Here is a 27800-nt window from a genome sequence, read left to right as displayed (position 1 = left end):
TACCCTCATATGCCTCTGTCCTTTGGTCCCTCTCACTGCTGAGGCCTGGCTGTTGGTGTCCAGGTCTCTCACCATGACCATGCACTGATTCAGGATGGAAAGTCTGTGTAGAGATGTTGTGACCGGAGCAAAGGCAGGGAAGAAAACCCTAGAGAGGTTGAAGGGGAGGGAAGGAAAGGAGCTGGAGGGAAATCCAGTGTTTGTGTTCAGGGTTATGGTGTGGTTGCATACACAGCAAAAAAAAAAAAAAAAAAATTCAAATGCTGTTGGTACTCACAGGTCAAAACGGAAAGAGAGAGCATGTGTGTGTTTCATGTCACAACTTCAGGTGTAAAAGTTCAGTTGAGGTTGCGCAGGGTCGTGTTTGGTGTTCCCCACAATTGTGTTTAACAGCTCTGTAACAGGCCAATAAACACAGCACTGGAAGCAGTTAGCCTGTGTGACAATGTCCCCCTACTGTGAGCTGATGGGCATGCCAGGTTTGTGTATGTTGTGTGTGTGTGTGTGTGTGTGTGTGTGTGTGTGTGTGTGTGTGTGTGTGTGTGTGTGTGTGTGTGTGTGTGTGTGTGCACATGTGTATATGTGAGGGAAAGAAATGACATGCACAATGTCCTATGACAGGACAGGAAACTAACTGACCAAAAACTCAGTTTGTTCCGTCACATGCTTGGGAGGTGAGAGACATTTGCAGCGTGTTACTGTACTCACAAGCCACTCATAAGGTTCGGCAAACTAAATTATATTTTCATCCATAATAGGATAGTGGAAATTTATTTTCTATGAGGGTAAACCCATGGAAAGGCAGCTTTTCCAAGTGCAGCAAAAGGAAAATTCTAAAATGAATTTAAAAATAGAAATGGGCACAAATAATAGTTGAAAGCCAGGAGCATAATTGCAGTGTGGAATATCTGTTACACAACTTCATCCTCTGTGGGGTTCAGGGTAATGTGGAATAAAACTGCAGCAAAAAAAAAAGACAGATAACACGGCCTCTGGAAATGACTCAACAAACAATAAATACAGCGCATGGTTGTTCTGCGCATTTGTGTGTCAGTGTGTGAGTTTGTGTGGCCTATGTTTTTACAGTCATATGGGTTCCACATGCACTTCAGATTAGGGGGAAGGTTATCTGGAGCTGTACCACATTAGGAGAAGGACTTGTGATTATAATAAAGATTTGGATTGAAAGTCTACTGTTGGTTAGAAGTTTAAGAATGGCAGGTGTGTCCATACATTGAATGTCACTATACAAGCTTCAACTATGAAAAGAGGAGTCAAAGAGCCATGATTCCTCATTCCTTTTGTCCAATGACATCATGTCCTGTGAAAGTGAAACCAAATATTTTAACATAACAAATGAAGTTAACTGTCAGTTGCCTGGGACTGCACTTCAGTTACCCACTGCCTCTAATGATAGATTCATTCAAGAACACTGAGGAACACTGCGAGTGTGTGCCTGTGTGTATTCAGGGGCAGGGTGTATCACTCGCAGCACACTCTATTAATATACTTCAAAAACGGCGGAAACACTTTTCAATTTTGACCAGGAAATCTCCGTTAAAAAAAAGATTGAAGCCAATCAACTCCTTATGAGGCTGCACGTGCCGGGCCTTAACTGCAAAAACATGCTCAAATGACATACTTACACATTTACAAAAGCACACACGGACATATATCATAAGTGTGCTTACATGTTCACATACAGTGCATGCGAACCTGAACGTACACATAAAATCACAGATCATATTCCTTTTTGCAATTGCAGTAATTAGTCATTTAAAAAAACAAAACACAAAAGCCAACTTGAATTCAGTACGAAAAAGTAAAAAAAAACATAAAATCAAATAAAAACCCTCTGGCCTCAAGCCAAAACACCTGAATTAACATCCCCCGTCTTCTTTTTCTTCAAACAAGTTCTGTTCTGTGAGAGCCCCCTTCTCTTTTTAATATCCTTGCTGAGACTTGGCGCTGTGGTTACCACTTCCTCTGAGGGAGGGCACCTGCAACAGCATGAACTAAAACAAAACTGCTGAAGTTAGAAAGTTATATCCCCCCGTACTACTGCTGGCTGTTGAGTTAGTTCAGTACAACGAGCTTGTCACAGGCTGAGCATCCTTTCTTCCTACTCAAATATGTTTGTCCTGAGGGTGTAATCACCACAAAAAGCTTCTCCTAGGCTGAAATGACTGGGAGACTCCAATATGATTCATACAGAGTAGCAGGGACACTGCTGTTTGGCATAGAATTAGAGACAGAGCAAAGATTGTGTGTGTGTTTGTACTTATATTGACCCAGTTGATGCATTTTAGTCATTGCTGTCTGTTATTGGGCTGGCTTGTTCTGACAGAATGCAGCCATCAGTTTACAGAGACTAGATGGAAATAATATAGGGATCTGTATATAATGTTTTTGAGTGACAACCTGGTTATTTAGTAGGTGACCATTACTTATCCGGAGACTTAGGCCTTGATCCCTTCATCTTAGCCCTCTTAATAAACAAGGATCTTCTTACACTTTGATCTACAATCACTCAGGCACTAATTCAATCTGGATTCTGAATCAGGAAGCCAGCATATGCTCTCAGGAGTAAATAAATACTACTAGAAAAGAGACGGAAGAACAAAAAAGCTTGAAACATATCCATTTGGAGGGTACTTTGATTAAATGGTAAGATGCCTAAAGACATTTTTTTTTTTTTTTTGTCTATTTCTTCCTCTTCATCCCTGCCTGGCGTCACATCACAGAGTTCTAAACATGGGATTGTTCCATTTTTTGTGGCAAGTTCTGCTCAGTTTTATTCCTGATCACTTCCCCGCTCCATCAGATAGCATTCAGAATCCAGCCACATGTGTGGACCCTGTTTCAAATCTTTCAGTCTTAATACCCCCAAAAAGCGTCCCTTGCTTTCTCCTCTTCTGAGCAACAGTGGGAGTGCATGATCTGTCTTGTGTAGCATTTCTCCCTTGAGTCTTTGTGAAGATGGTTTATCTGGTTCCAGCAGAGCAGGTTCTAATAGAGAGGAAGCTGAGGGCCAAACACACTTAGGCTTTAAAAGGCTGGGGCCATGTGGAAATGGCCTATATAACCACAGGAGGCTCTTCGGATTTGCCGGGCCTCGCCAGTAAATGACAGGCCAGTGAATTAGATGGAGGACAGCCTGTGAGGAGCGACTTCAACTGAGACAACATTATTCTCAGATAGTCACATAGTTAGACAGTTAATGTTTCAGACACAGATGAAACATTGACACAGATGCAGGAAAACTAGACAGTCCAATCTAGTCTGACAGAGTGATCTAACATTTTTGCACACCACAAGATTACATGCTCCATGATTAAAACAATGTAGAAATGTGCATCACTGATCAGTGAATCATAAGCTGTGTCTGGATGAGCGTGAGCTTTTACTACACTATGTGAACAATCTTTCTCCGTGTTTATTAAACTACGAAATGATTTTTTTTTAAATTTTTGACTAACCGCTTTTTGACTAAGCAGTCCTAACTGAGCCCTTAATCTTATAAATGTGGATCTATGTATTGACTGTTTTATCTGACAGACATATGGTTCCCTGTGCCTTCTATTCTTGAAAAATATATTTTCAGCAATACTGCCTTGCTACAGCACATAATTCTTGAACTAAATAGAATTACTGTCACAGTCATCTAACTTGGACCCAGGCAGTGAAATATGTGTCTGACATTTGTCCTGTGGCGCAGTGGTCAGATCCGCTGTTAGGCTTTTTTGTTTTCATATCATGCAGGGAAAAGAAACTTCGAGGCCCCGGCTCTGTACAGACCTCAGGAAAGCACAAACCCTGTAGGCCAAGATCACCTCTCTGTGGAGCGACCCCACAACACGTGAAGTGCACACACAGGCACATAAACTTGTACATTCAAGCACGTATGTACTGACACATTTTTCTCACATTTTCTCAACCACACACTCTTTCACATACACACACACACACACACACACACACACACACAAATAATAAGCTAACCATGACACACAGGAAATCACCCAGAGATAGAGGAGAGGAAATTAGAAACACCCTCCCAGCATCCCCGGTGAAAACATTTGCAACTCTGGAGCAGAAAAATCTCAGTGGAGGGATCGGCAGCAAGCGGAAAACACATCCCTTTGTTTTTAAAAACCTGATACCTCTCCAAATGTAATCTTCCTGTGCCTGCACCAGACGGGACACTGTGTGGATGAACAGAAGGTCCACAGAGCACCACCCCCCCTCAAATCTCTCTGGATACCCCACCCACTGTTAACCTTCTGCTCTCCCTTTATATCCTCCTGCATTTCCAGCTCTGTCCAAAAACACATTTGGAATAGCGGGTGTAATAGTATAAATAGTGTCTTCCCGTAAATTAAAATGATTAATGTGTGTATCTGAGGATGAGACTGTGCAGATGTGCATTGTGGTGCATGGATGTACACACATTAAGTTTGTTGCAACCTCAGAAAGCTGCTTTCTTCCCTGATGTCTATGAGAAAGGCATTTAAGCGTGATGCTTCCTGACAACAGATAGGCTAGGTCTCACCCACATGCCACCACAAGCAATAAGCTCGTGGCCTGGCACAGCAGCGCAGCCAGGCAGCCAGCCATCCCTGTGGCCCTACATTCCTCTCTCCTAACACTGCTTACAGAAGCTGACAAGCGCTGGAGGTCTCCCTGGCCGAGGTGGAAATCTGCAAAAATAAACGCTTTAGGTGACATGAAGGCTTTGTTTGTTTCTGCTGGCCCAGCTGTTTGTGTTAGCGCGGTGGGTTAATTGCGACTTTGATCGCTGCGTTTATTGATCCAACAGTGGCCTTAGGAGTGTGGCTGGCCTGGCCTGCCTGGCCTGCTCCCACCCCCCAATCTCAAACAATCACCTCTCAGCCACCCCAGCGTGCTGAGCCACTACAGATGGGGTCTAAGGGGTGGCCCGAGCCAAACTAGGGCTTAGGATGCACTTGAGGAGGGTGGTTGACCTCTCGGTTGAGTAGGGACAGGGACATATTAGGGAATAAAGAATTGCCGTAAGCCTGTTGTTGGGAATAGAGTGAACTGGACTGGAATGGGTTGAGCCATAGGCCATAGGTTAAGCAAAATGCATTGTATAGCTGAGAGCTTAGACAAAAGCCTCCCCATATACAGGACTAATGCTGATCAGGTTGGACTGTAGGTTGGTCAGGTGTATGAAATAGGCTTAGCTTGGTTTATCTACAGTAGTGGTGTGGGCAGACAATTTTGCTCTGGGCTAGATGAAGCCAGTGGAGGGGGCTATGATTATGTTATGCAGTATGTAACTCTTGGCCAAGTTGGATCAGACAGTGATGGACTGCAGATGAAAAGACCTTTTATTGGCTAACGTTGGCGCATTTTCACTACTATTGATTTATGCAGTGTGACCGAATCAAGTAGGCCAAACTGGGCTGTTCTGAACCTCAGCTGATCTGATTTGACCTGTGTTTGGCATGGCTTCCTCCTCTGTCCCAAGACAAAGGGTGGATGCATGTTCCAACATTTTAAACAGATTCACCTCCAAACAAGCCTTCCAAAACACATTCCTAGATCAGGGTAAATACCGTACATCATTTTTCCCTGATATTTCATCAACATCCCAATCTAGAAATTGAGGCTGCTAAGACAATTTTGTACTTGCATGCTGCAGTGTGTCAGAGTTTTTATCCTAATTAAAATCAGCTCCAGGTCTCTAGGCCTCTGTAGTTCAAGAGGTTACAAACACAAGAGAATCCTGTAAGCACTTTTCCAGTGAAGTCCGGTGAGAGGGTCAAATGTGTGTGTGTGTCTATAATGGCTGTGAGGTCATCAGTGTATTGACACAGCAGCAGATGATGGAATGGGATTCTGGCCACATGTACACTAGTGCACCCATGACACATACACACACACACACACACACACACACACACACACACACACACACGCGCGCTCGCGCGCACACACACACAGAGTGTTCTCACCCAGTAAACAGCTAATGACACATCCACCATCTACTGTTACAAGGAGTCTTGATTTAGATCAGACGATACCAGAGAGGATAAGTGTGTAATCGGAAGAGAATGTACATTCTTTCTCTCACTTGCTCCTTCTTATTCCCTCAGTACCTCCCCTGTATCTGTCTTTGTTCTTCCTTCTCTCCTTCCTTCCTTCCTTCAGATTTGTTCTGCATCTCAGTCTCTGTGTGGAGATATTTGTGATGGCTCAGTGATAGAGAGACACATCGTGTTCTGCCCTCAGCATTAACCTCTGTGTGTGTGCACTGCAGTCATACAGTACTTAGCTTTCTATTAGATAACCAGGGACTGCGAGCTATAATAAAAGCGTGTTCCTTTTAAGATAAACACAGCATGCCATTCCTATCACGAAAAAAGGTATGCTATTATGCAGATTAATAATAGCTCAAATGTGTGTTGTAACTGCCAGTGTTGAAGTAATAAAAGCTTGCAATGTTTGAAAAAGAGTGAATGTTGAGGGATCTCTGAGTGAGCGCACTAGGGAGTGTGTGTAAGGGTGACATATTAATTAAACTGCAGTTTTATTACATCTGTTTTATTATAATGGATGTTCTACTGAATTGTCCAAAATATACAGTAAGTGTTTTTAACTGACATTTTATGGAAAAATATAAACCTACATACAGTAAATAAATACATAAACAAATCTGAGCTTTCAATTAGTAGCTTATAATATTTAAAGCTAGAGCTGGGGCTTTACTTCATTTTCACTAAGGCTAATTGTAATAAATGTAAGTATGCACTTGTACCAGCATAGAACACCTAAAGTTTCAGCATCTACAAAGAATGTTTGTTATGATTTAGATGAGATATCAACCCTCAGGCTTTGTAACAAGACCGTCATGTGTGCACAGTTTAAAAGGTTGTCAGTTTATTACCACAATGCTCAAAGAAACATTGTGTTTTAAGTGGCACACAATTAAAGCTGTAATTGCAAATCATTTGGAAATTGTGGGATCTGACAGACAGGGAGGATGAGGTGTTGAATGGAGGGATGATAGGATAGAAAGAGGGGGGCAGAGGATGAAGTAATGTGCCTGCAGAAAATGCTCCAGCCGGGGGTCAGATCCTGTTCATGGAAACCATCTGGCCAGCTCAATCTGAGCCACACCAAACATACAGTACACATGATCCTCCTTCTCTATCTCTCTCTCTCTCACTTTCCTCCTGCCTTAAAACTCACCTTCTGCCCATTTTTTCTCAGTCTTCCTCTTTTCCCAACCTCCCTCTCATTTCCATCACTTTACCTTTTCTACCCCACTGCTTTTTCTCCGCTTTTTCTCTCTCTCAAAAAAATATCCTACTCATTAATGCATGGCAGCTGCAGGGAGCAGTGTTACTTCATTTTTCCATGGCAACGGTCTCTCTGTTTCAGCAGATCCCATTTCAGTTTTGGTAGCAACGTGCTCCTTTGCCAGCGCTGAACACATTCATGTGTTAAATTGAAGGAATTATTGCAAAATTCCTGAAATAGAATCACCGTCCTGATCACTTGCAATTATTATCAGGGCACAGAGAGAACATGGGTGTCCTCGGGGAGAGCAGGGAGGAGAAGGGGAGATGACAGCACGAAAAGGGGTAAGGGTGAGAGGTGGGGGAAAGTGGGAAGGCAGGAAATAAGTGGTGGGGGGGGGAAACGCAGGGGACTGAGAAGGACACAAGAGGTAAAAACAAGGGGGGCAAAGTGAAGAGTTCCAGAGATATACTGTACTGTATGCGAGGAGTAACAAACAGTAATATGTTGGAGCAAGAGATGGGAGTGAGGCTGAGGGTCAGAACTCCACAGCTGAGGGCAAGTGGCCATTTCAAGATGTGCCAGGCCACTCTGGCCACGGCGACAATTGCAGCAGTGCCTTTCAGCCTTAATGTGAAGTGACTTCTAAAATAACACCACCTACACATATTATGGCCTTGCATGACCAAGAAACTTAGCTGCCTCATCAGGGGAAAACACACACACACACACTCTGTCCTTCATTGTGTCCACAACATGGATGATCTGTGCTGTACGTAATGTCAAGGAGACTCCACCACCTTGGGCCTGAGGGGCTCAGTTTGGATGGTATAACCTTCTTACCTCACCATGCCTGTTGCAATGGCCTGACACAGACACTGGCTCTTTTCTCTCTTAGTCTCTAAGTCTTTCTTCTCCCTTTCTCAAGATTATCTCTTTCTCTATCTTTCCTAGAGCGTCTAAACTAATCAACTACTGTTTAAGAATGTGGGACCACATTCTTCCAAGCAGTGATTCACATAGCTATATGTATAAACTGAACTATTTCTCTTTGAGCCTGCCGGCTTGTCTGTTTTCAGCATTAGCTGCCCATCTGTCTTTATCATTGACAGTTTTTTTGAGGAGATTAAAGGAAGCTCTCTGATGACTTTGAATGGATTACGAATAATGTTTCGGCCATTTTCATTGCTGGGTAAAAATCGCCTATCATTCCTAGCGACGTAACAGGAGAAGGAGGTCTTTCATACAGAGAGAGATAGGAATGTGATGCATTTGAAGTCGAAGAGGAACCATGGATCAGAAACGTTTCTGGGGTTTGGTTCAAGTACTCAGCCACAGATAGAGCGTGACACTCATGGATTCAGATAATAATCTGTGCCCTAACCATGCATAACGGGACATCACCAGGAATCAATGCTAACTACAGTGTGCCTATCATTGAAAAAGACAAGTATGGTGTAAAGGGTGCTTTTAGAGCAGAAAGCTACAAATAGAAATAGTGCATGTTCTGCTTTTTCCAGCTGCTATTCTAGTTTTAGACTTTGAGTGGGATATGTGTCTAAGACATTACATAAGATATATTCAAGTATAGAGTCAGTGTAATGAATTGTACAGTGCAGTGGGACAGAACTGCTTGCACAGATTTTTTGTGGTTTCTTGAGGTAAGATAAGGGATGATGCAGCAAAGGGCATTAGACCTAGAACAATTTAAGTGTATGATCCAAATGTACGATACTAAAATGAAAATATATAGCATGTTTTATTCCCAGTAGTTTCTGCTATTTGTGAACTGCTGACGCAGGTGGAATAAATGACAACAGAGCTGCAAATGTAAACCAAATGTACTGTACATTTTCCATTCTGCATTATCACTATTTTCTTACCTAATTCCTATTAAAATGAGCCCAAAGTCTAGTGACTGCACAAGACCTCTACCTTGCCTCGTGTTGTGAATCCATAGGAAAGCATTTATTTCATATCGACAAAGCATCATGACTGAATCTGAGACTAGAACTATGAGATTTTTAGAAACAGTTTATACAATCACCAGCTATCACGTGTCCCTATTCTGTTTAAACAGCTTTAAGTGGTCTCAGCAGCCGTAGAATAATAAATACGTTTGTAACTTTTTCTCCCCCAATCTCATTCCCCCACCTTCCCTCTATCCTTCTTGTTCCTCTCTCCTCTGTAAAAGATGGAAAGAAAGCCCCGAATGCCAAATTGGGCACATGTGCAGCAGAAGTGTGAGCCATTAGGTATTCTGTTTACACCACACTAAAATAAATGGAGTGGTTTAAGTTTGGGGATATCCAAGGCCTGGGGTACCAGCTGTTGGGTTGTTCGGTTTGGTCCGCTTCCACTCCCATGTCAACAGGACAGACTGTTTCCTAATTACTGCTGCAGTACGTGGTGTGGTCCCAGTCGCACAGCCGAAGGGGACAGAGGAAAGTGGAGGCAATGACGGGCTCAGCAAACTATTAGAGGGTTGAGTTAACTTTTGTGGAAGTACTGTAAACAGCTCAATGGGCTGACATGGGACCTGGGCTCTGGAGCATTATTTCAATTCACATGCGTCATGCTCTCTTTCATCTTTGACTGACATCAGTTTGTGTGGTCCTAGCAATGGGAATCAAAAGGGATTAAGAATGGTTGGTGGACTTCTGCATCATTGGTAATTGTTTACGTGCAAAAAAAAAGTTACCTATAAGCAATATTGCAATTAAAGATTGATTCAGCTGTTTACCTGTACTTTCTATTCTCTGCAACATATTATCTCTTTTGCCTGGAATAAACCTGTTAAGACCACACCTCTCTGCATCTGAGATGACCTGCCTGCATGTACAACAGTCCACCACTAAAAAGATATAAAACTATAATCCTGTTAAATAACGATCTCTGTAGTGACATGTGACATTAAAACCTTGTTTTAGTCTAAGTGTGTGCTGACAGAGAAAACCAATAGTCAAAGAATACTTCCATGCCACAGTGATCTGTTGGACATTTAAGTAAGACAGGCATCCTGATCAGGTCTCTCATCATGAGAATATGATCTTAATTGGGATTTTTAACAGAGTTCTGATGTTTACTATCACCAACTCAAACCCAGGATATTTGAGTACCCAATAACTTTGCACTATAAAGCAGCTGTCATAAATGAACATAATCTAATGAACACACAGCGGAGTCCTGTCAAAGAGTTGTCAGTGCTTCTTGATGTACTTCAGATAGGGCTGGTTGTGATGTGGGCTCTGCTAACTGGTCCGGTCAAGATGCAGCAAGCAGCCACACAATGGGAGCACTTAACTATTCAGTTAGAAAGTTTAAGAGACAGACAGGGACAGCCAGCCAGCAAGTCCAGCAGAAAGTCAGCCTTGCCTCAAAGGGACATGTGACGCTATATCCATCTGTATGTAAAAGAGGCTAATGAGCTAACAGCTAACAGAGGTCCCTGGAAGCCATATGGCCACAACCACAAAGAGAGCTAAGCTGGGCTGGGCTGTGCTGAGCTAAACCTCAGTTTACTGCAACAGATGAGAGAAAGGACAGGGAGAGGGGTCAATGGTTTCTAAAGTAGATTTGGGAAATGTAGTGCTGCTCCCGGACATCTGTGTACAGCCAATAAATGCAGGAAAAAGTCAAGTGAAAAAAGAATAAGGCAGTAGGGGTGTTGATGTTTAATGCTTGTGGTTAAGGCTGGTATATTCTGGGAGGTTAAGATATTCAGAGTTATTGATAGATATGAAGGTGGAGGATTTCAAAGAAGCTAATATCAATAATGTGAATTCAGTGTGTAGCTCAAAACATTTAAGCAGGGAGGACTCTCATTAACAGGGGCTTGACACCCTGTCCTGGAGTATAAGGACACCTTCAGTGTTCACCATTCAAAATCAGTGGTACAAATGGCTACCTTGCATACCTGCTCCTATACGCAAGTACAACTATAAGAGTAGAGTATGGTTTGGTACCTGTAGAGTAAGGCGTTTAACAGCATCCCAGGCATGGGCAATTAGCTCCTTCATTCTCTCCTCTGAAGTTGTCCATGACTCCACTGCTGCGGTGTCGGGCATCACCTTCATCGGGATGGAAAGGGGACGTGATTCTGTGAAAGAGAGAAAGTGACAAATTCAAACGACACTGGATTCATACATCGTCATTGAATCGTATCCAGACATCCTTTCCAGTAGTGTGCGTAGCAAGTATTAATGTGAATTTGATTTGTTTAAACTTTTGGTCTTGTGCTGTAATAACCTCTTTACCACAAAAGTAATGTAGCACCTTGTGAAATATTAATAAAATCAATATATGCTACATGAGAAAATGTACTGTCCTGTATTCATCCCTTATTTAACTCTCTCCACAGTTCACTGTTATTTTCATTTGCTGTACAGTATCATGTTATATGATGTTCAACTGACACTTCATTGAGGTGATGTAATGTTGGCACTCAGGTTTCTTGTCTCCTACAGAGGGAGAGGGAACTATGAGAACTGAGAGAATGTGCACACACAAACACAGAGTGTCCTAGACATGACATTTTCTAGTGCGCCTGCTGTGGTCCAGACGAAGGCCGATTGTCTGTTCTGACACTCATGGCAACAGCCAAGCACACAAATCACACGGCAACAACCCCCTCTATTAGCCTTTGCACTGACCTTATGAACCTGAAGGTCAAAAAACACCTTCAGTGGTCAATGGACAGGTAGAGTGTGAGAAAGAGACAGAGGAGAAACTGAGTTTAAGGTACAATACAGAAGCAGAAACAGAGAGAATGAGACAGACGTATACAGACAGAACACACATTCTACCAGGTTAGCACGAGGTCTGTGGATGTTAAAGCCATCAGGGCGTCAGAGGTGAGGGAAGGGGGGTCTCTCTGAAGACACATTAAGACATATTCCATGATTTAAAGGTCTGCCTTGCTCAGCAGCTCTATCCCACAGTTGTCATGAAAAAGCGGTGATGTCACGGCACCACCGTTCCTCCTCGGACACCACGCTCCCAAATATCACTAAAACAGCCAAACGTGTTGGCATGGCAACAGGAGTGAGTTGCCGAGGCAACGGACGAAAGGCTAGTTAGTTATCCTGGTTTGTGGTTGCTGTGGCAACTTGCCTAAACCGTGTGGGTGGGAGCGTACGTGTGTGTGTGTGTGTGTGCACGTGGCTGTATGGCTGAGTGACTAAGGTCACAGGTGCATGCATGTAAAGTTTGTGTGTGTTATGTGGAAGAAAGGAAACTGAAGGCAGTGATCATCATGTCTAGACTCTCCTACAGTATTTTCTCACACTCAGCATCCAGGTGCTTCTGGCACTTGGGGACCATGAAATGGATTGTATTTGTCATGATGTCTACAATCAGTGTTGCATCATTATGTAATAGGAACAGTACTTTGACCACACCGTACATTTTGTATATTTGTCAACCCATATTTTCCAATCTACCTTCTCCCTCACTCTTATTCTTCAGTCACATTGTTTCTGTGAGCCTTGTGCACAACCCATTCAAGTGTCCTTATACTTTACTAAATATCCACAGTCACAGATGGCAAAAATTGACTATGACAGGACAGATTGTGTTTCATGGGACTGTCTTTCATTGAGTAATGTGCAGAGAGTGCTGCATAAACCGCTGTGATATCATTGGGTTGTCAATAGCGTTTTGTTGTAGAGGGCTGTGTGTGTGTTAGAATATTCCTGTCACACTGCATTAGAGAGCTGTTTCCTGTTCAGCTCTGCAGGGGATCCATATAGACATGACAGAGTTCTGTGGCTGCTGCTCTCTGTCATGTGGCTCAGCTGTCTAGACCAGGGAGACTTTACCCCAGGGACTGCCCATGCTCTGTGTGTATACGTTTGTGTGTGTGTGTGTGTGTGTGTGTGTGTGTGTGTGTGTGTGTGCATTTATTTGTAAAGTAGGTTGTTAAAATATAATGTGTCTGCATTTTTCCGCATCTTTATGTTTGTGCATTTATCAAAGTCTGCACCCATGTGGACAACAATGTCTGTGCACACACACATTTTTGAAGCATGTGTGTGAATATGGGTGTGTATGATTTAAAGTCCATTGGTGGTTACCGCTGGCAATACCACAGTCTCAGTACATACGTCAGTGTCCTGGTTATCCTCCCCCATACCCGGAATACATCCTAGCCCAACCAAACAGTGCCTTACCACATCGGAAAATACAAGGCAAACATATACTGTACACACACTGCCCTGAAAACACACAACCAAAAAGCACTAGAACAGACCCCAAAATGAGTTCACACCCTCACCAATCATCATTGATGAAATCTTAAAGTAAACAGAGACCACCCTTCTGAGCTTCAGAAACATCAATCCTGGTCACACACACTTGTACTATGTCCCTCTGGTTTACCAAAATAATCCATTACACACCATGAGTGTGTTAGCATGAGGGTGGAGTGGCCCCTGCATGACTAGAGGAGGGAGATTACTTGGCTGTGTCTGTGTGCCTTCAAAATTACCTCTGTAATTCCTTTTTAAATGCATTCTTACAAATATGACAGATAATGTGAGTACATATGCTGTGTGCAACCTGAGGTATGCATTCACGTAAACCTGTGTGACTAATTTCATAATGCACAACAAGCAGTGAGCAATAATACATGTGTACATATGGGCACACACACACCTTAGCACAGCATGAAAACAGGCCAAACAGAGAAAGACATAGGCAGGTAGAGCAGTAACCATTAAATTCTGTTGAAACACCTTGACCTACCATACCTTTTCACCTCAAATCTGCAATACTGCCTTCAGAATTTTAATCTGAGTCATTGTTCTAGAAGAACCCATCACTCTTCTTAAGATTATTACTTTTTGGCCAGGCCTCAAAGCTGGTACTGGCTGTAGTTTTAATCTAAAAACTATGGCCCTAATCCTTTAGACCTTAAGGCTAACCTTGACCTGAAAGGAAAGAATTTTGATCATTTATTTTTTAAGTCTTTTTTGACTTTTGGGGGTGGGCCAGACTGTGAAAGTCCTTCCCCAGAGAAAGTCTGTTAGGCCAATCAAAAAGTGTGTTAAAGTACAGCATAGGCAGTAACAATGCAAGGCCAGTCTGCATACAGCTCTCCGCTTTGTTTTAAATACCATTCCAGGACTCTGTTTGTTAATCCTGGGGTCATTATTTGGAATGAAACTGCCATATCTTGTTATAGTGACTTGGCGCCCGCCACTTCTGAAGGGAGGGGATTGAGAGAGAGCGAGGCAGGCAGGGACAGAGAATGAGAAAGACAGAGAGAACACAAGAGGTCTAAATTCAAATGAAAGAGAAATATGACAGGAGCGCCCAAAGCTCTTAAACCTGCCCAGGCCTAACAAGTCCTGAGAGTCTTCTTAGAGCAGGGTTATTCCCCTTGACTCGTGCCATCTCAGCCAATGTCCTCATTTTCACCCTCTGTTAGGCCATTAGGCTAAAATCTTACCGGCCAAACTCTGACCATACACCCTTCCCCTTCTCTATTCCTCATTTGTTTTGTTCTCACTCTCTCCCACCACTCCCTCTGGTCTTTCTCTCTTACTGTTCAGCTAGTGTGTAGAGCTGCCAGCCCAATCCCCTATAAACATTCTAGTGTCCTGATGGTGATTATCCATCCTCTTTAACAGCTCCATCACATCTCCCAGCAAGTGAAAGGCCCGGGTCTTTGAAGCCCAAAGCCTGAGCATGTGTCAAGTGATCAGAGAAAACGCAGAGACCAGAGCCCCATTACAACACGCTGACTTTAAGGCGAGAAGCAAATCAGTGTTGCCTCATTTCATGATGTACAACACAACACCACCGCAGCGGAGTAACATAGCTGTAAAATGTGTGAGGGCGTGTGGTGTGGCGAGTGTAAATCGCACATCATACAAATGTGCGTTCCACATTCAAAATCGAACATACGCATGTGCACGGACGGGGACACACACGCGCACACACACAAACAATTCACTCTGATACACCCAGAGACACACAACACTAACATCATAACAGTGCCAGTAAACTCTCCACTACAGATTTAAGAGTCTTCAAAACAACAATGGCATAAAGTACCCATATGTCCTTCCTGAGTGGTTGAGCAATTCAACTATAAAAGCAGCCTCATTGAGGGATCTCGGCATTTCTCCATGCCGCCTGCTATCTTTCTGGTATGTTCCCTATTACAAATGGTTTACAGTGAGTTGAAGTGTTGTATATTCTGTTACAGCTGCGTGCAGGGGCAGTAATGGGGCTCTTTAATAAACCTGCACGCCTATTTGTTTTGGATGCAAGTTGGTGTTTATTTAAATATTTATGTGATTCCATTTGTTACGGCACTATTGAAACCGCTACGAAAAAAGTGATGTTGTGGCCAGGCTGACTGGAATGGGTGAGGAATGAGGGTGGGGGGGAGATGGGGGTGGGTGGTTGTTTGAAGAGTTTTATCTTACCCATTTATTTTTTGCTACTTCTCTACACACACTGCATTCATTTGCACTCTGCATGATCTTTCTTTCTGCCAGTTGTGCTTTAGGAAGTCCCCTAACCAGTAAAGGTACAGTAATTTGTGGAGGGAAGATGTTTCGATTCAGGCATATGGAGGGACTCTGATGTTACTGGCAAGGAAGAAAGCGAGGAGATCACACACATTTCTCAATGCAGTCGTCATCACTTTCATCATCATTACCATCAGAGTTCAGAGTACACAGCATCGCTATCCAATCCACACAATATTCAGTAAAGATACTTATCTAAATGAGAGGAGAGCTTCTGCCAGCCAGACCATGACACAACACGTAAAGAACGAAAACAAGAAGACATGTCTTCTCACTGTGACACCAAGTCTCTTTGAAACGTCCGCTGTGGAATCATCTGAACCCACTTTCCAATCCCTTCCTGTTCCCCTGTTCTCTGAACTAACCCCCCCCTCAGCCTGAGCACTAATCTACGCTATGTCGGATGAACCACAACTCAACCCCAACTTCCCTCTCTGCTCCTCTCACTTCAACCTCAAAACCCACAGCCAACATCCACAAGGCCTAATACCCTTATCATTCATGAAAGCAGAAAAGGGATACACAAGGACAAATTTATCCCCTATAGACTGTTCTGTCTGTCCTGGAGTCAATGAGAGGTTTGTATGGGCTCATCAGTGTGGAAAGGCCAAAATCATTTGAATCAAGCGAGCAGAGTCCCCTACAGACTACAACCATTCTTCTTGGGGGGGGGGCCTCCTATCTCATTATTCCTCCTTTTTCTTGTTTTCTTTCCCCACTCCAACCATCATTACCTTGATAAATTATTGACTTTACCAGAAAAATTAAACTATATAAACTCCACAATGAAAATATTATCCCCTTCTGAAAAGTGCACAGCAGCCAATAAAAACCTGCCTGACTTCCATCAGGCTACTTGGGCTTGGATTATAGTTATGTATGACTGTGTAGTTCTGCCTGAAGTCCTCTCCTCACTTCACTCTTTTATATGTGTATATGCATGTATATATGGTCTCTCAACCATGAAAACTGGACTTTCTTTCCTGTTCCCAACCTCCCATTTTTTTTGCTGACGCACTAAGGTTGAGATCACTGAAAAGCCATCAGTACAGGAAAGATTTTGTGAGCAGTACTGCCCTGACCACCACCAGATATTGTCTACTACTGTAACTTGCAGATTAACAGTATGGACAATGCAAATGTTTCCATTTCTCTCTTTTTGGTTCTCCCGGTAAACAGGAAAATTACATCTAATCCCATCATCCAGACCACTAGCAGACAGGAACAAAGACAACAGTTCTTGTTCCAACCTTTAGGAAACACAGCCAGATCGGAGGATAGGTTTCTCAGCAAAAGAAGTATGTTCTCAGAGCGCCAACGGCTAATTTTAGGATTGAAAAGGAAAGCCAGTGAGATCATTACTCTGGTAGATGTTAGAGAACAATGAGAAGCTCGGGACTTGCGAGGCTCTCGAACAGAAACATGGTACTGCTGCCAACAAGAACATTCATTAGGGACAAATAAAGAAAATACTTAGAGGCTAGTTTTATGTGAACCAATTTGTGGTGTAATTGTGTGGGCAGACAGAAATCGACCTCAAACTGAGGAGAAACGACTTGTTTTCAAAGTCTTCGCTCCACGGCCTTTCTTGTAAAGGATAATCAGACAAAAACAACCGTTAACACTTCTGTGATGATGTTACCAAGCAACATTCAAACAAACCTGTGATGTGAGTAAAATGGTCAGTCTTGTGTTTTGTTTTTAAAAATGAAATCAAAAACCTCTATCGACCATCTACCAGAATATTTAGTCAGACCATATAACTTTGACCAGTAAGAAAAAGCCTGATGAACTGACCAGGAGTATTAGCTATGCTAAATGCCAGCCAGAGTCATAGAGCTATTAAGAGAGAACTCTGAGAGGAAACTTTTAAGACCCACTGTAACCGTCAGTCTCTGCACACAAACTGTCTCCACACTGCTTTTGTACAATATATGATAATGTGTAATAATATGACATTGAAACGTAAGAAATGTGATTCCTCATGTGATGGAAAGCCAGTCTTACTTGCAGACCTGTGTGTGTTTAGTAACATATCTATAATATCTTTTACCATGTGCTATGTTCTCAGTAAAAGTCTCTGTCATCCACTGGAACTGGCCTCAATCCAATTCAGCAAATGCTGGTTCTGAAAATCAGTGGTGTCTTGTAACATGTACCCTGTATATTTAACATGTGCAATGACCAAAACCAGAGAGGAAGAGCAGCAGAGTGAAATATTTTGTTGCCAAATGGAGTTGAGTGGATATGGGTTCTGAGATTTGAGCTGGGCAGCCCCACAGCTCCAGTATGATATCACCTTGCCCTCAGTGCTTTCTGGGGAAATGATCTGCAGTGAACTGGTTCTGTGTGTCTCCGTACATTTGCCTACACATTAACAGGCACCTTCCAAAAGCCTGCAGGAAAGTCCCCCTTGATTAGTACGAAACTGTAGCTAGGCTGAATGTGGTAACAAAACAACATAACACTCTCTTTACATCATAAAAGTGCCAGGCATGCGTTCAAATGGCCAATTGGAAGCAGGGACATCTAGCTAGTACAATTGTTCTGAGGAGGCTTTGAACTGCTAAAAACTCTGAAAATGATTTTCTCCCAGTGGATTATGATTTATTCTGTTAATTCCCTGAGGTGATTTCTGTGGGGAAATCAATAGCTCCAGTGGAAAAATATGATAATCAATAGGCACAGAAAAAGACTGCTCTCGCCAATTTATAACAAGGCTGAACAAAACACCACTCTATATCAATATTCCATACATCCAGCACATCAGGCCATTTAATCTTGTAATAGTATGTCAAACAACCTCTCTGGATATGTAACCTGTTAATTTATTTTTTCTAATCGACCACTTTATCATGGTATGTTACTATAGTGGACTAGAGGAGAAATCACATAAAGCAGCAGTGGACTGTTTCTAAGACTTCCTTTTAAAGAATGAATATGTGCCTTGTTATGTTTCAATAAGGGAGTAACAGCGGTATTGAAGCAGTTGAAACTACTATTCAGAGGGTAGAAATGTTGCAACCTCTTCCACTCCTGACCCCCTACCATAGACCCATTTTTTTTGGGGGGGGGGGCAGGGAATATTTAGGGGGAGATAGCAGGTCAACAGTATACGCCACATAGAAGTGATATACATCATCTGAAAGCTGGGAACCTGACAATTAATTTGAAATGCAGCTCAGCACTATGTGTCAAGTTTTTTTTGTAATAAATCTGTAATAAACAGTGTGTTTTGGTTAGGCGCCTATTCAGACTTTGAAATTTTAGAGTGTATACAGGCTTAGAACATTATGGAAGTATATGATGGTTATTCCCTTGCTTTATTGTGTCTCAAAGTTGTTCCAGCAATTTTTGGGTTAATACCATTTGTTACACAGATTTATTTTAAAAATTAACAATTTTTGACCACTCGAGAATTGATAAAAATGGTCAAAAATCCCTCCAAAATACCACATTAAGACACCAAAACCTTGCCTTAGGGAACACCATAGAACAATTCATGACCCTGATGAAGACTACGTGTTGGTCTGCTTGATTGCCTATGCTCAAAGAATAAATTCACTATATTATTTCACCTGAAGACAGAGTGCGTTTGTTTTTTTGTCTGCACCATTTAAGGACAAATATCGAGCAAGAATTGGATTTTGTTTTTTATTCATGCTGTGATTTGTATCTGTATCAAAATCTTTTGACATTTGGAGATTTCTGTAAGAATTACATTTTTCAGCGATTCGATGGCAAGCACTTCTGTTCTGGAAATTGCTCATAAACCTTTGTATTGTCAATATACCAAGAAAAGCCCTACATCCTCTGAATGCCCTAGGTCTCCTGTTTGTGGCTGAAAAGTTTCATTAAGGCTGTGATTATCCTAGAGGTCACAATAGTGCATTGCACAGTGAGGTCAAGTTTCAAAAAAATGGTCTCACTACAATGAAACTGCTACTACAGAAACTAACATCATCACATTTGAATAAAATTGGGTTCATTGAATCTACAAGAGTCTCAGCTTTCCAGTCATACTCAATTTAGGCAATTCCAAGACTGTTTAGGGACCCCAGTATGCAGAAATATTCAAATACACTATTTTTAGAATAGGCGAAAATATTACATTTATACTGCATGCAAAAAACTACATGGCTTTTGCCAAAGACTGCATGGGATTAGCATAAAGTGGGCATGTCTGTAAGGGCGAGACTCAAGGGTAGCCATTTTCATTCAGATATCTTAAGGTCAAGGGACCCCTTTGAAAATGGCCATGTCAGTTTTTCCCTTGACAAAATTTAGCCTAACTTTGGAGCATTATTTAGCTCCCTTCCCGACAAGCTAGCCTCGTCTAGTTTCATATGATACCAGTATCGTCGCTGTAGCTTTACAACTGAGCCTGCTACAGCCTATGAAAGACAGTAATGTCAGCCAAGTACGCTGGTGACCTTGGGGAGTGGAAGAGGTTAAAAGACTTCATCTGTAACATGTAAAATACTAGCAGCTCCTCTAACAAAATGACTCATGGGAAACCCTGAAATGAGTAACCAAGACTGAAGTGTAATACATAAATTATGATCATTCAGGGAGTAAATATTGGAGTTGCACACTTGTGGTAAATTAATTTGCAACAAAATACAGTCTTATGGTTCCGATAAGAACCCAATGACGTGTCTCTCGTGAAGGTCAACTGAGTAGCAGCACCAGTGGCAGTCCAGTTGGCTGACTGCCTCTGTTGAGCAAACGCCAGTCTTATGTGTTTATTCCCTTTGCGTCCTTGTGAATGGCAGTTTGAACACGTGTTGACTCCAACTGGCAAACAACCTGTACATCTCTCCTCTGTTTACCTAAATAGATGACTGAACACTGAAAAATAAAACGTCTGCTCCAGTGATTACCAACCCCCTTGGAGTCCCCTGGGAAATTATATGCCAGCAATAAACCTGCAACTAAAATCGACCTTGTCATATATCTGGACGTTTATTTGGAGTCACGTTAAAACAAGCACATTAGAGCCATGGAGGAAAATGCCAAATGATAATTTAGCAAAAAGAGTAAAAAAAGAATGTCTTTCTGTGTACCCTCTCCAAAAAGGAAAAATGAGCTGGGCCATTTCAATTCATCTCTTACAACAACACAATTTTCTTCACAGGCCAATTATTAATTTGCCTGAAAACCTTGCTCCGTCACAGCTGATGAGATTAAAGCCCATCAAGACACATTGGTCATTTCTCAACTACATCCACATCAGCATTACCCTTCCCGAAATCATTATGGCCTATTGATTAAACCTAAGCTAAACAGCTGGATCATATGTCCTGGAGTAAACACGCAGCAATTACAAATAGAATCTGAAAAAACCATCAGATGACTCGCTCTACGGGCTAAATGTCTTTAGAGATGAAATGAATCATGCTGACAAGAAAAAGCAGAAGACAGCTTTATGTCCAGTTAACAGTCAACAAAGTATAAACACCACAGGCAAACATGATAAACTAATAACCAAGTTGCAATGAAGGGCTGACCTAGGGCAATGTTTTTTTTACTTAACAGCTATAACAGAGTAAGCATCTCCCTCCTGTTTAAACATCCACCTCCTTATTTACAGTGTGTGCCACACATGCTAAAGCAATTAATAAATCATCTTTAGATAGCCTAATTCCAATCATAACATGTTAGATGTCAGCAGCTCTTCTCATGAGGCGACTGGGGGGGAAGACTTTAGAAGGGAAAATCCACCTTAACAACAGAATCCACATATTATTCCCATGCATGACCTTGAGCTATATAGGAGTCCTGGCTAGCCATGACTCTTAAGTTTTTGACGTACATTTAACTGCGTAGAATCATAAATTTTACATGCGTGAATTCAGTTTCGGGGGGGGGTTTTGTACCTGAGCTGCCTCAGCAAATAGCTCTTTCCACAAAATTATGCATTAAACAACTATTTCCCAAAAGGGGGCTAAATATCAGGATAGATCAGTCTCCACCTACGTCAAGTATCTGTGTATCAACTATCTACCCCTCCATGGTAAGCCAACCCTGGGGAATATTAAGAATTAACATTCCATTTATTAACCCCAAAATAATTAATCACAGGAACACTGGATTATTGAGAGAAATGAGGTGGAACAGAATTTCAATGCATGAATTTCAAACTGTGTATCAAGTATCACTACAATCCAACAACCCAAAAAGATGTGGGAACTTCACATTTTTAATTCATGACCCATGACATAAAGTCATCTTTGCATAGAGAGAAACAAGACAGTTAATTGCAGGAAGGATACATTATTATGTGATGAGGATAAGGATGAACTGGAGTTGAGGTACAGAGAAACATAGTACCTGCTGTGCTGTAAGCTCCTCTGGTGTGTTGAGCTGCAGTTTATCAAGATCTTCTGACTGCAGAGAGGCTTATTGTTTCACTATGATTAAAACCACAAGGGCTAAATGCCTCTGCCCTTTTCTTATTCTGATTGCTCACGGAAACAATTTGTAACTTTTCATTACATCTACTACTGTGACACCGCAGCAATTTCCAGAGAAGATGCTATTCATTTACTCCCAAGCTCTATTCCAATGTGGAGTGTTCGAGTGGGAGCACTAAGGGTTGAATTTGAACAAAATACAGTACCAGTACCTAGTTACCAATGTCTTGTTTTCACTTCACAAGAGAAATATTTGGATTAGAGAGAGCTTGACTCTGATTCAGTATATGTTTCTATCTAACCAATGCAGCCCAACAAAGAGATGCCATACACAAATATGTCTAACACTAAACACTTCAAAACACGCAATTTCAGGCCAGATGTGCAGTCCACTTAACATTTCACAACAGCCAGAACACTGTGTGTGTGAACGTATCCATGTGTGTGTTGTCAGCTCATTCTTAAATCCAGCCTTGGCTTTGTTTCAGTCCTTTACCAACACCTGTCTGGTAGACAGAATGACAAAAATGCAGACAGCATGACCGCGAGAAAAAAGTGTAAAATGTAACAGAAAGACAGACAGACAACTAGCCAGGGGGAAAAACATCTTCACAGACAGAAAAACAAAAAGTTAGACAGCAAGATGAAGGACCAGTCACAGAAACAGACAGCTGGTGGATAGGAGGTCATGCACGTTGATAGCCAGTGTATTCTAGTAGGTTGAGTGTTGCTGAGAAGCTACAGCATGACTTAGCTATGTGTGCAGTATGGGAGCCAAGGTGACTGTTTACTGACGACTCCTAATTAAAGAATATACTGTTGAGATGTAAGTAAGCAAAGATGTTGTGGTATGGAAAAGCCATTAGAGCAGATTGGATAAAACAAAGAACAGAGGGAAAACCAGGAGCAAAAGGCGAAATGACCTTTTAGTGGTGGGTTTTAAAGCGAGCACGGAAAGAGCCCTAATGGCCTTCTTTTAGACTGAAATGTCAAAGGAGCATTTTTCCTATCAAAACACTTGACATGGGGGAACGGCATACGCATGCAATGTTATTTACAGCTACAGGATGACTTCACTCAAAACAGGGATTCATCACTCCTGTTGGGAACACATTTCCCAGGGACTTAAAAAAGAAAAAAAAAGACAAACAACCCCTTGCTTATTTCCCCTCACTCGTCATTGAAATGCCTTGGCAGTGAATGTTTCAACCGTTAAAGTGTTTAGAGGACCTGGAGCCTAAACACTGAGATTCAAACAGTAGAGATCGGGAAGACTTTTTAATCTATTTATTTATTCTTTTTCAAAACTCTGAAACTAATTCAGTTACATTAAGCTAGCCAAGACATTCCACTGGATCACATTAATTAAATATCTATAGGGGAACATGAGAGAGAGAGAAAGTGGCCCATTAAGTTTATAAATACACCATATGAGTATTAAATGAAAACCATTTCTGCAGTCAGTAAGGTTCTGTGTTGTGTCATGGACAGCTCCTACACAGAGCGACTGCTCCAGCCATCCTCCCAGGTAGGAGTGTAAGAATACATGTGTACAGTACTGTGTGTGTGTGTGTGTGTGCGTCTGTGCTTGATGTTCTGGGCTTCCCATGCATACTCCACTATACAATATCCCTGTAGTCCACTAAACAGTTTCCTCACACTGATGAAAATACCATAACAAGTACACTGTATCTGTACACTCGAGGTATTGCCAGTAACTTTCATTCTACCCTGACCTGTCCTGCCACCACCAACAATCCTCTAAAAACTTCTATATACTGATGGTGTGCTTTACTGTGTGTTTATGACTAAAGCAGGCAGTCACATCCTTGACAAGTTCCGGAACTGCATCTATCCTCCCTCATCTCTGTCTCCCTCCATGCTGTTTCTCCAATCTGTCCATCTTGAGTCCCAAAAGGTTCAGAGTTTCCAACTTAGAGACAGCGTCGATTTGGAAAATGCTGGAAAGGATCTAAGGGAGGACCGCAGAAATGCTACCTGTGTGCATGTGAGTGTCTGTGTGTGGCATGCACAGGTGTGCACGTGTAATGCATGCATGTGTGTGCGGACATGTACGTGTATGCTGTGGATTTGTGCAGGCGTGTGTATCTGTGCACTGAATGTGTTTGTTCTGAGTGAAGGGGGTCCCAGAAAGTGGAAAACTGGCATAGAAGAAGGCTACACACAGCCAAGCCACTCATCTATTCTGGGCATCCAGAGCCCAAAGAGCCAAAGTAATACTACTAGAAGAGGAAAACAGAGGAGGACATGCCTGGATATGTGGTGTCCTCTGAGGAACGGGGTCACTCAGGTGTCAGCACACTGTAGAGTGTTATGTAACAACATAGTAACACGGATTCATTGCATAGAAACAAGGTTAAATACAGTAAATTGTTGTTATTCCCCTAGTGAAAGAGCAAATCCTTATACATAGAAACAGTGGCAGTTATTGCAAATATCCAGGGAGATGTAAATGTAATTAGAGTCATTGATCATTCGCTGAACTGCAGGCCAACAACATTCACTTGCGTGGAAACCTCCCTGCTGCGTAGAATTTATGTTGTGTTGTTTACAATGTGATACTGTATCTTCAGTATCATACCTATGCTACAGGTTGGGGTTGGTGAGCATACCTGTCACTGTCTTGGTTTTGACAGGGCTGCTGGCATAGTCTGAGGCTTGATTGGAGGGCTGTTTGGCCAGTGGTGTGCTTCCCACCGACACCTCATCATCTCTCCTCTTAGCCAGAGGAACTGGACCTGGAGTCTGCAATGACATCACAGCACGAATGAGCACCTACACGCCCATGTGAAATGAAAAAAAAAATGAAAGAAAAGAGGGAATATTCAAATATTGTTCTATATTGTACCAACATCATTCTGTGTTGGTAAGGCCATGATCTGGAGATACTTTTAGTCAATCTTAAGGATCTGGGTTAATCAGGAGGCACAATGTATAATGCAATGCAAGAATAAAGGGGAGACAGAGAGAGAAAGAGAAAAGAAAAATGCAGTGGAACACAAAGGAGACCTCCAAGACCAACAAGGACTAGTGACAGCTCCCTGTTTTTTTTGAGCAGTCTCCCATGCTCCCATGCCAAACACACTAACACACAAACACACACACACACACACACACTGGCTGGCAGTGAGATGGGTGAAAGACAGAAGAGTGGAAGGTTGGTCTGAAATAAGGAAACCCCATTAGCATCAGCCAGCAGCAGCACTAGGCTATGATGCAGCTGCACAAGGCTGCAGGCCAACCACGTACTGCAGCCTGTGTAAACACACACACACACACACACGCATGCACACACACACACACACACACACACATAACATTGATGCAGTTGTTTTTTGATGACTGGGTCGGAACCAAAAAGCTGGTTGTGGTAAGATTAAAAATGGGCCCCTAAATTACATTAGTATTTGAAGCTACTGACTGAGGTATTATGCCAAATCCTTCCCAGGTTCTTGCAACTTAATATAGGCTGAATAAAATACTGTAGGCCAGTAGGTTAGTTGCCCAAAGTCAGTTAAACTCAAAAATCATATTCAGGACTTCTGTAGATCTACAAAAAGAATGTTCAAAATACTCTTTAATTAGAAAACCACTCCTAAATCACTCATGCATGTTTGAAAAACAAATACTCATACATAGACTGCACATGACACTGAAATACTCCGTTTGACAGTTCATGTGTCAAATGGTTAAAAATATTATATAATTCCGTTTGTGCACTTCATGGAAAATATGTGCTTGGCCACATCTTAATACTCTATGCTAAAAACAGGTACCTTACCCAATGACCATCGCTCATTCCTGGTGGATGACATAATATGAGCTAACTCCTTTCTACCACACACACTGAGGGGTGGGGGGTGTGGGGGGGTGGGGGGCAGGGGGGTGAGAACAGCCAAGGCAAATGCCTGTTTGGTTCTCAACCTTCTTTTTTCCTATTATTCCCTTTCTCTTCATTACCCACTTCCCCAGCCATCTCGCTTCAGTTCTCTTATTTCTCCTGTGCTTGCTGCTCACTCTGGTAGTTTGATTTACTTTTCATACAAGCCCTCTCTGCTTTTTCTCACACTCCACGCTCCTTCTATATCATACCTCCATGTACCTCCCCTCTCTATTGTCTTTTCTTCAACTGCTCTCTGATACTTCCACTCATCTTCTCATTCTCCAGTCAACTTTTCCTGTGCTTTTCTCCACTTCTCTTTCCTCTGTACTCCCAAAGCCCTTCCTGTTTCTTTCCTCATGTCACACATACTTCCCTCTCCCCTCGTCGATCCCTCTGAATGTCCTGTTCTCTGCTCTCAGTACCTCCTTTCTCATCATTTCCTGCCACCCTGAACCTACCAGTCAGTGTCCTCACATCTGTCCTTCACAGGCTGTTGTCTGGCCTTCAGCTGAAGGCCTTGTCTAAACGAGCCAGGCCTTGAGAAGTGGCTGTGACAGGCAGCTGAGGTAAATGCCCTCACAGAAACGCAAAAATGAACGCAGGCGAGAGCGTAAACACACATGGACACAGGTCTGCTACGGCATGTCCACACACACAGCAGCCAGTGTTGTGTATCCTTCACACTGGCTGCAGTTCAACTCATAACATGTGTTTACCCTCGTACAGCAACAACCTCCAGCGTAAGGAGTTGGTGCAATTAACTCCCTCTCTCTTTGTCTCTCACACACACGTATGCCGACAGCCCTTCCAAACTGCAGGAGGCATGAAACAGAGCAACTTGTTGAAAAAAAAAAGACATTAAAAGTATTACAATATGATACTTTCCTGTACTATATATATTTATGTGCCTCTACGGGGTGAACCTGTGCTATATCCCAGGCAATCAGACTAAGCATGCCTGTGCATGTATGTATGCGTGTGTGTGTGTTGTGTGGGCACAGAGCATTCAATGTCCATAACCATCACCATGACCCCTGTCAAATAAATAGAGAGAGACTGGATGGAAGACAGGGAGCAGAGCACATGGAAAAAGGTAGCTGGGAAAGAAAAAGCAAGGGAGATGGAGGGAGGGAGGACTACAGACATTTACAGTCACTTCAGGCTTTTATCCAGTCCAACTTAGGATGAGTGCAACTGTACAATATACTTCAAGTACTTTATTCATATAAATTATGAGGTATAACATATTTGCATGCTGACACAAAGGGCCAAGAGGAGAAATGGACAGATCTGTCTGAGAATGTGGAAGGATCAGGTACCTGTTGCTGTTGTCTGCTGCTCCCTCTGTGAGGCTGGTACAGCAGCCATGTGCAGAAGACTGGGTCCACGTTGACAGCTATGCCCTGGACACTGACCAGCAGGACTGCACCTGGACAACGCAAAAAACACACATACAGAAAAACAACAAATCAGAGTTTCAATAGTGCAACACTGAGGCCAAAGACAATAAAAGCCATGATAAATGACCACTTTTTCAAAAAATAAAAATAAAAAACTAATAAGAGCGGATATACTGTACATCTGTCTTGCCTTTACAAAATCAAAATTACTGCTAGCAAACACATACCAGTTGTTTGAAAGCACTCAAGCAGTGTTTTGACAACGCTAAAC

The 27800-nt window shown here is 42.3% G+C and overlaps 1 protein-coding gene across 4 annotated transcripts in view; it reads right to left on the bottom strand.

Annotated features, from left to right (window-relative positions):
• The window catches only part of LOC137191923 (intermembrane lipid transfer protein VPS13B-like), a 343015-nt gene that overhangs the window by 169811 nt on the left and 145404 nt on the right, over positions 1-27800 (bottom strand). For all 4 annotated transcript variants that reach the window (XR_010930464.1, XM_067602417.1, XM_067602414.1 and 1 more), the window contains exons 20-22: positions 27449-27558; positions 24859-24991; positions 11235-11368 (exon numbers count right to left, since the gene is read on the bottom strand). Coding sequence is in view for 3 of the 4 variants with exons in the window: in XM_067602417.1 (XP_067458518.1) it covers positions 11235-11368; positions 24859-24991; positions 27449-27558 (377 nt within the window). In the remaining variant the exon portion in view is untranslated. The remainder of the gene's footprint in view (positions 1-11234; positions 11369-24858; positions 24992-27448; positions 27559-27800) is intronic.

The sequence above is a fragment of the Thunnus thynnus genome, chromosome 10 (genome assembly GCF_963924715.1).
Source record: "Thunnus thynnus chromosome 10, fThuThy2.1, whole genome shotgun sequence".
In the NCBI taxonomy this organism is placed as follows: Eukaryota; Metazoa; Chordata; class Actinopteri; order Scombriformes; family Scombridae; genus Thunnus; species Thunnus thynnus.
This window is presented reverse-complemented; position numbering and strand designations above follow the sequence as displayed.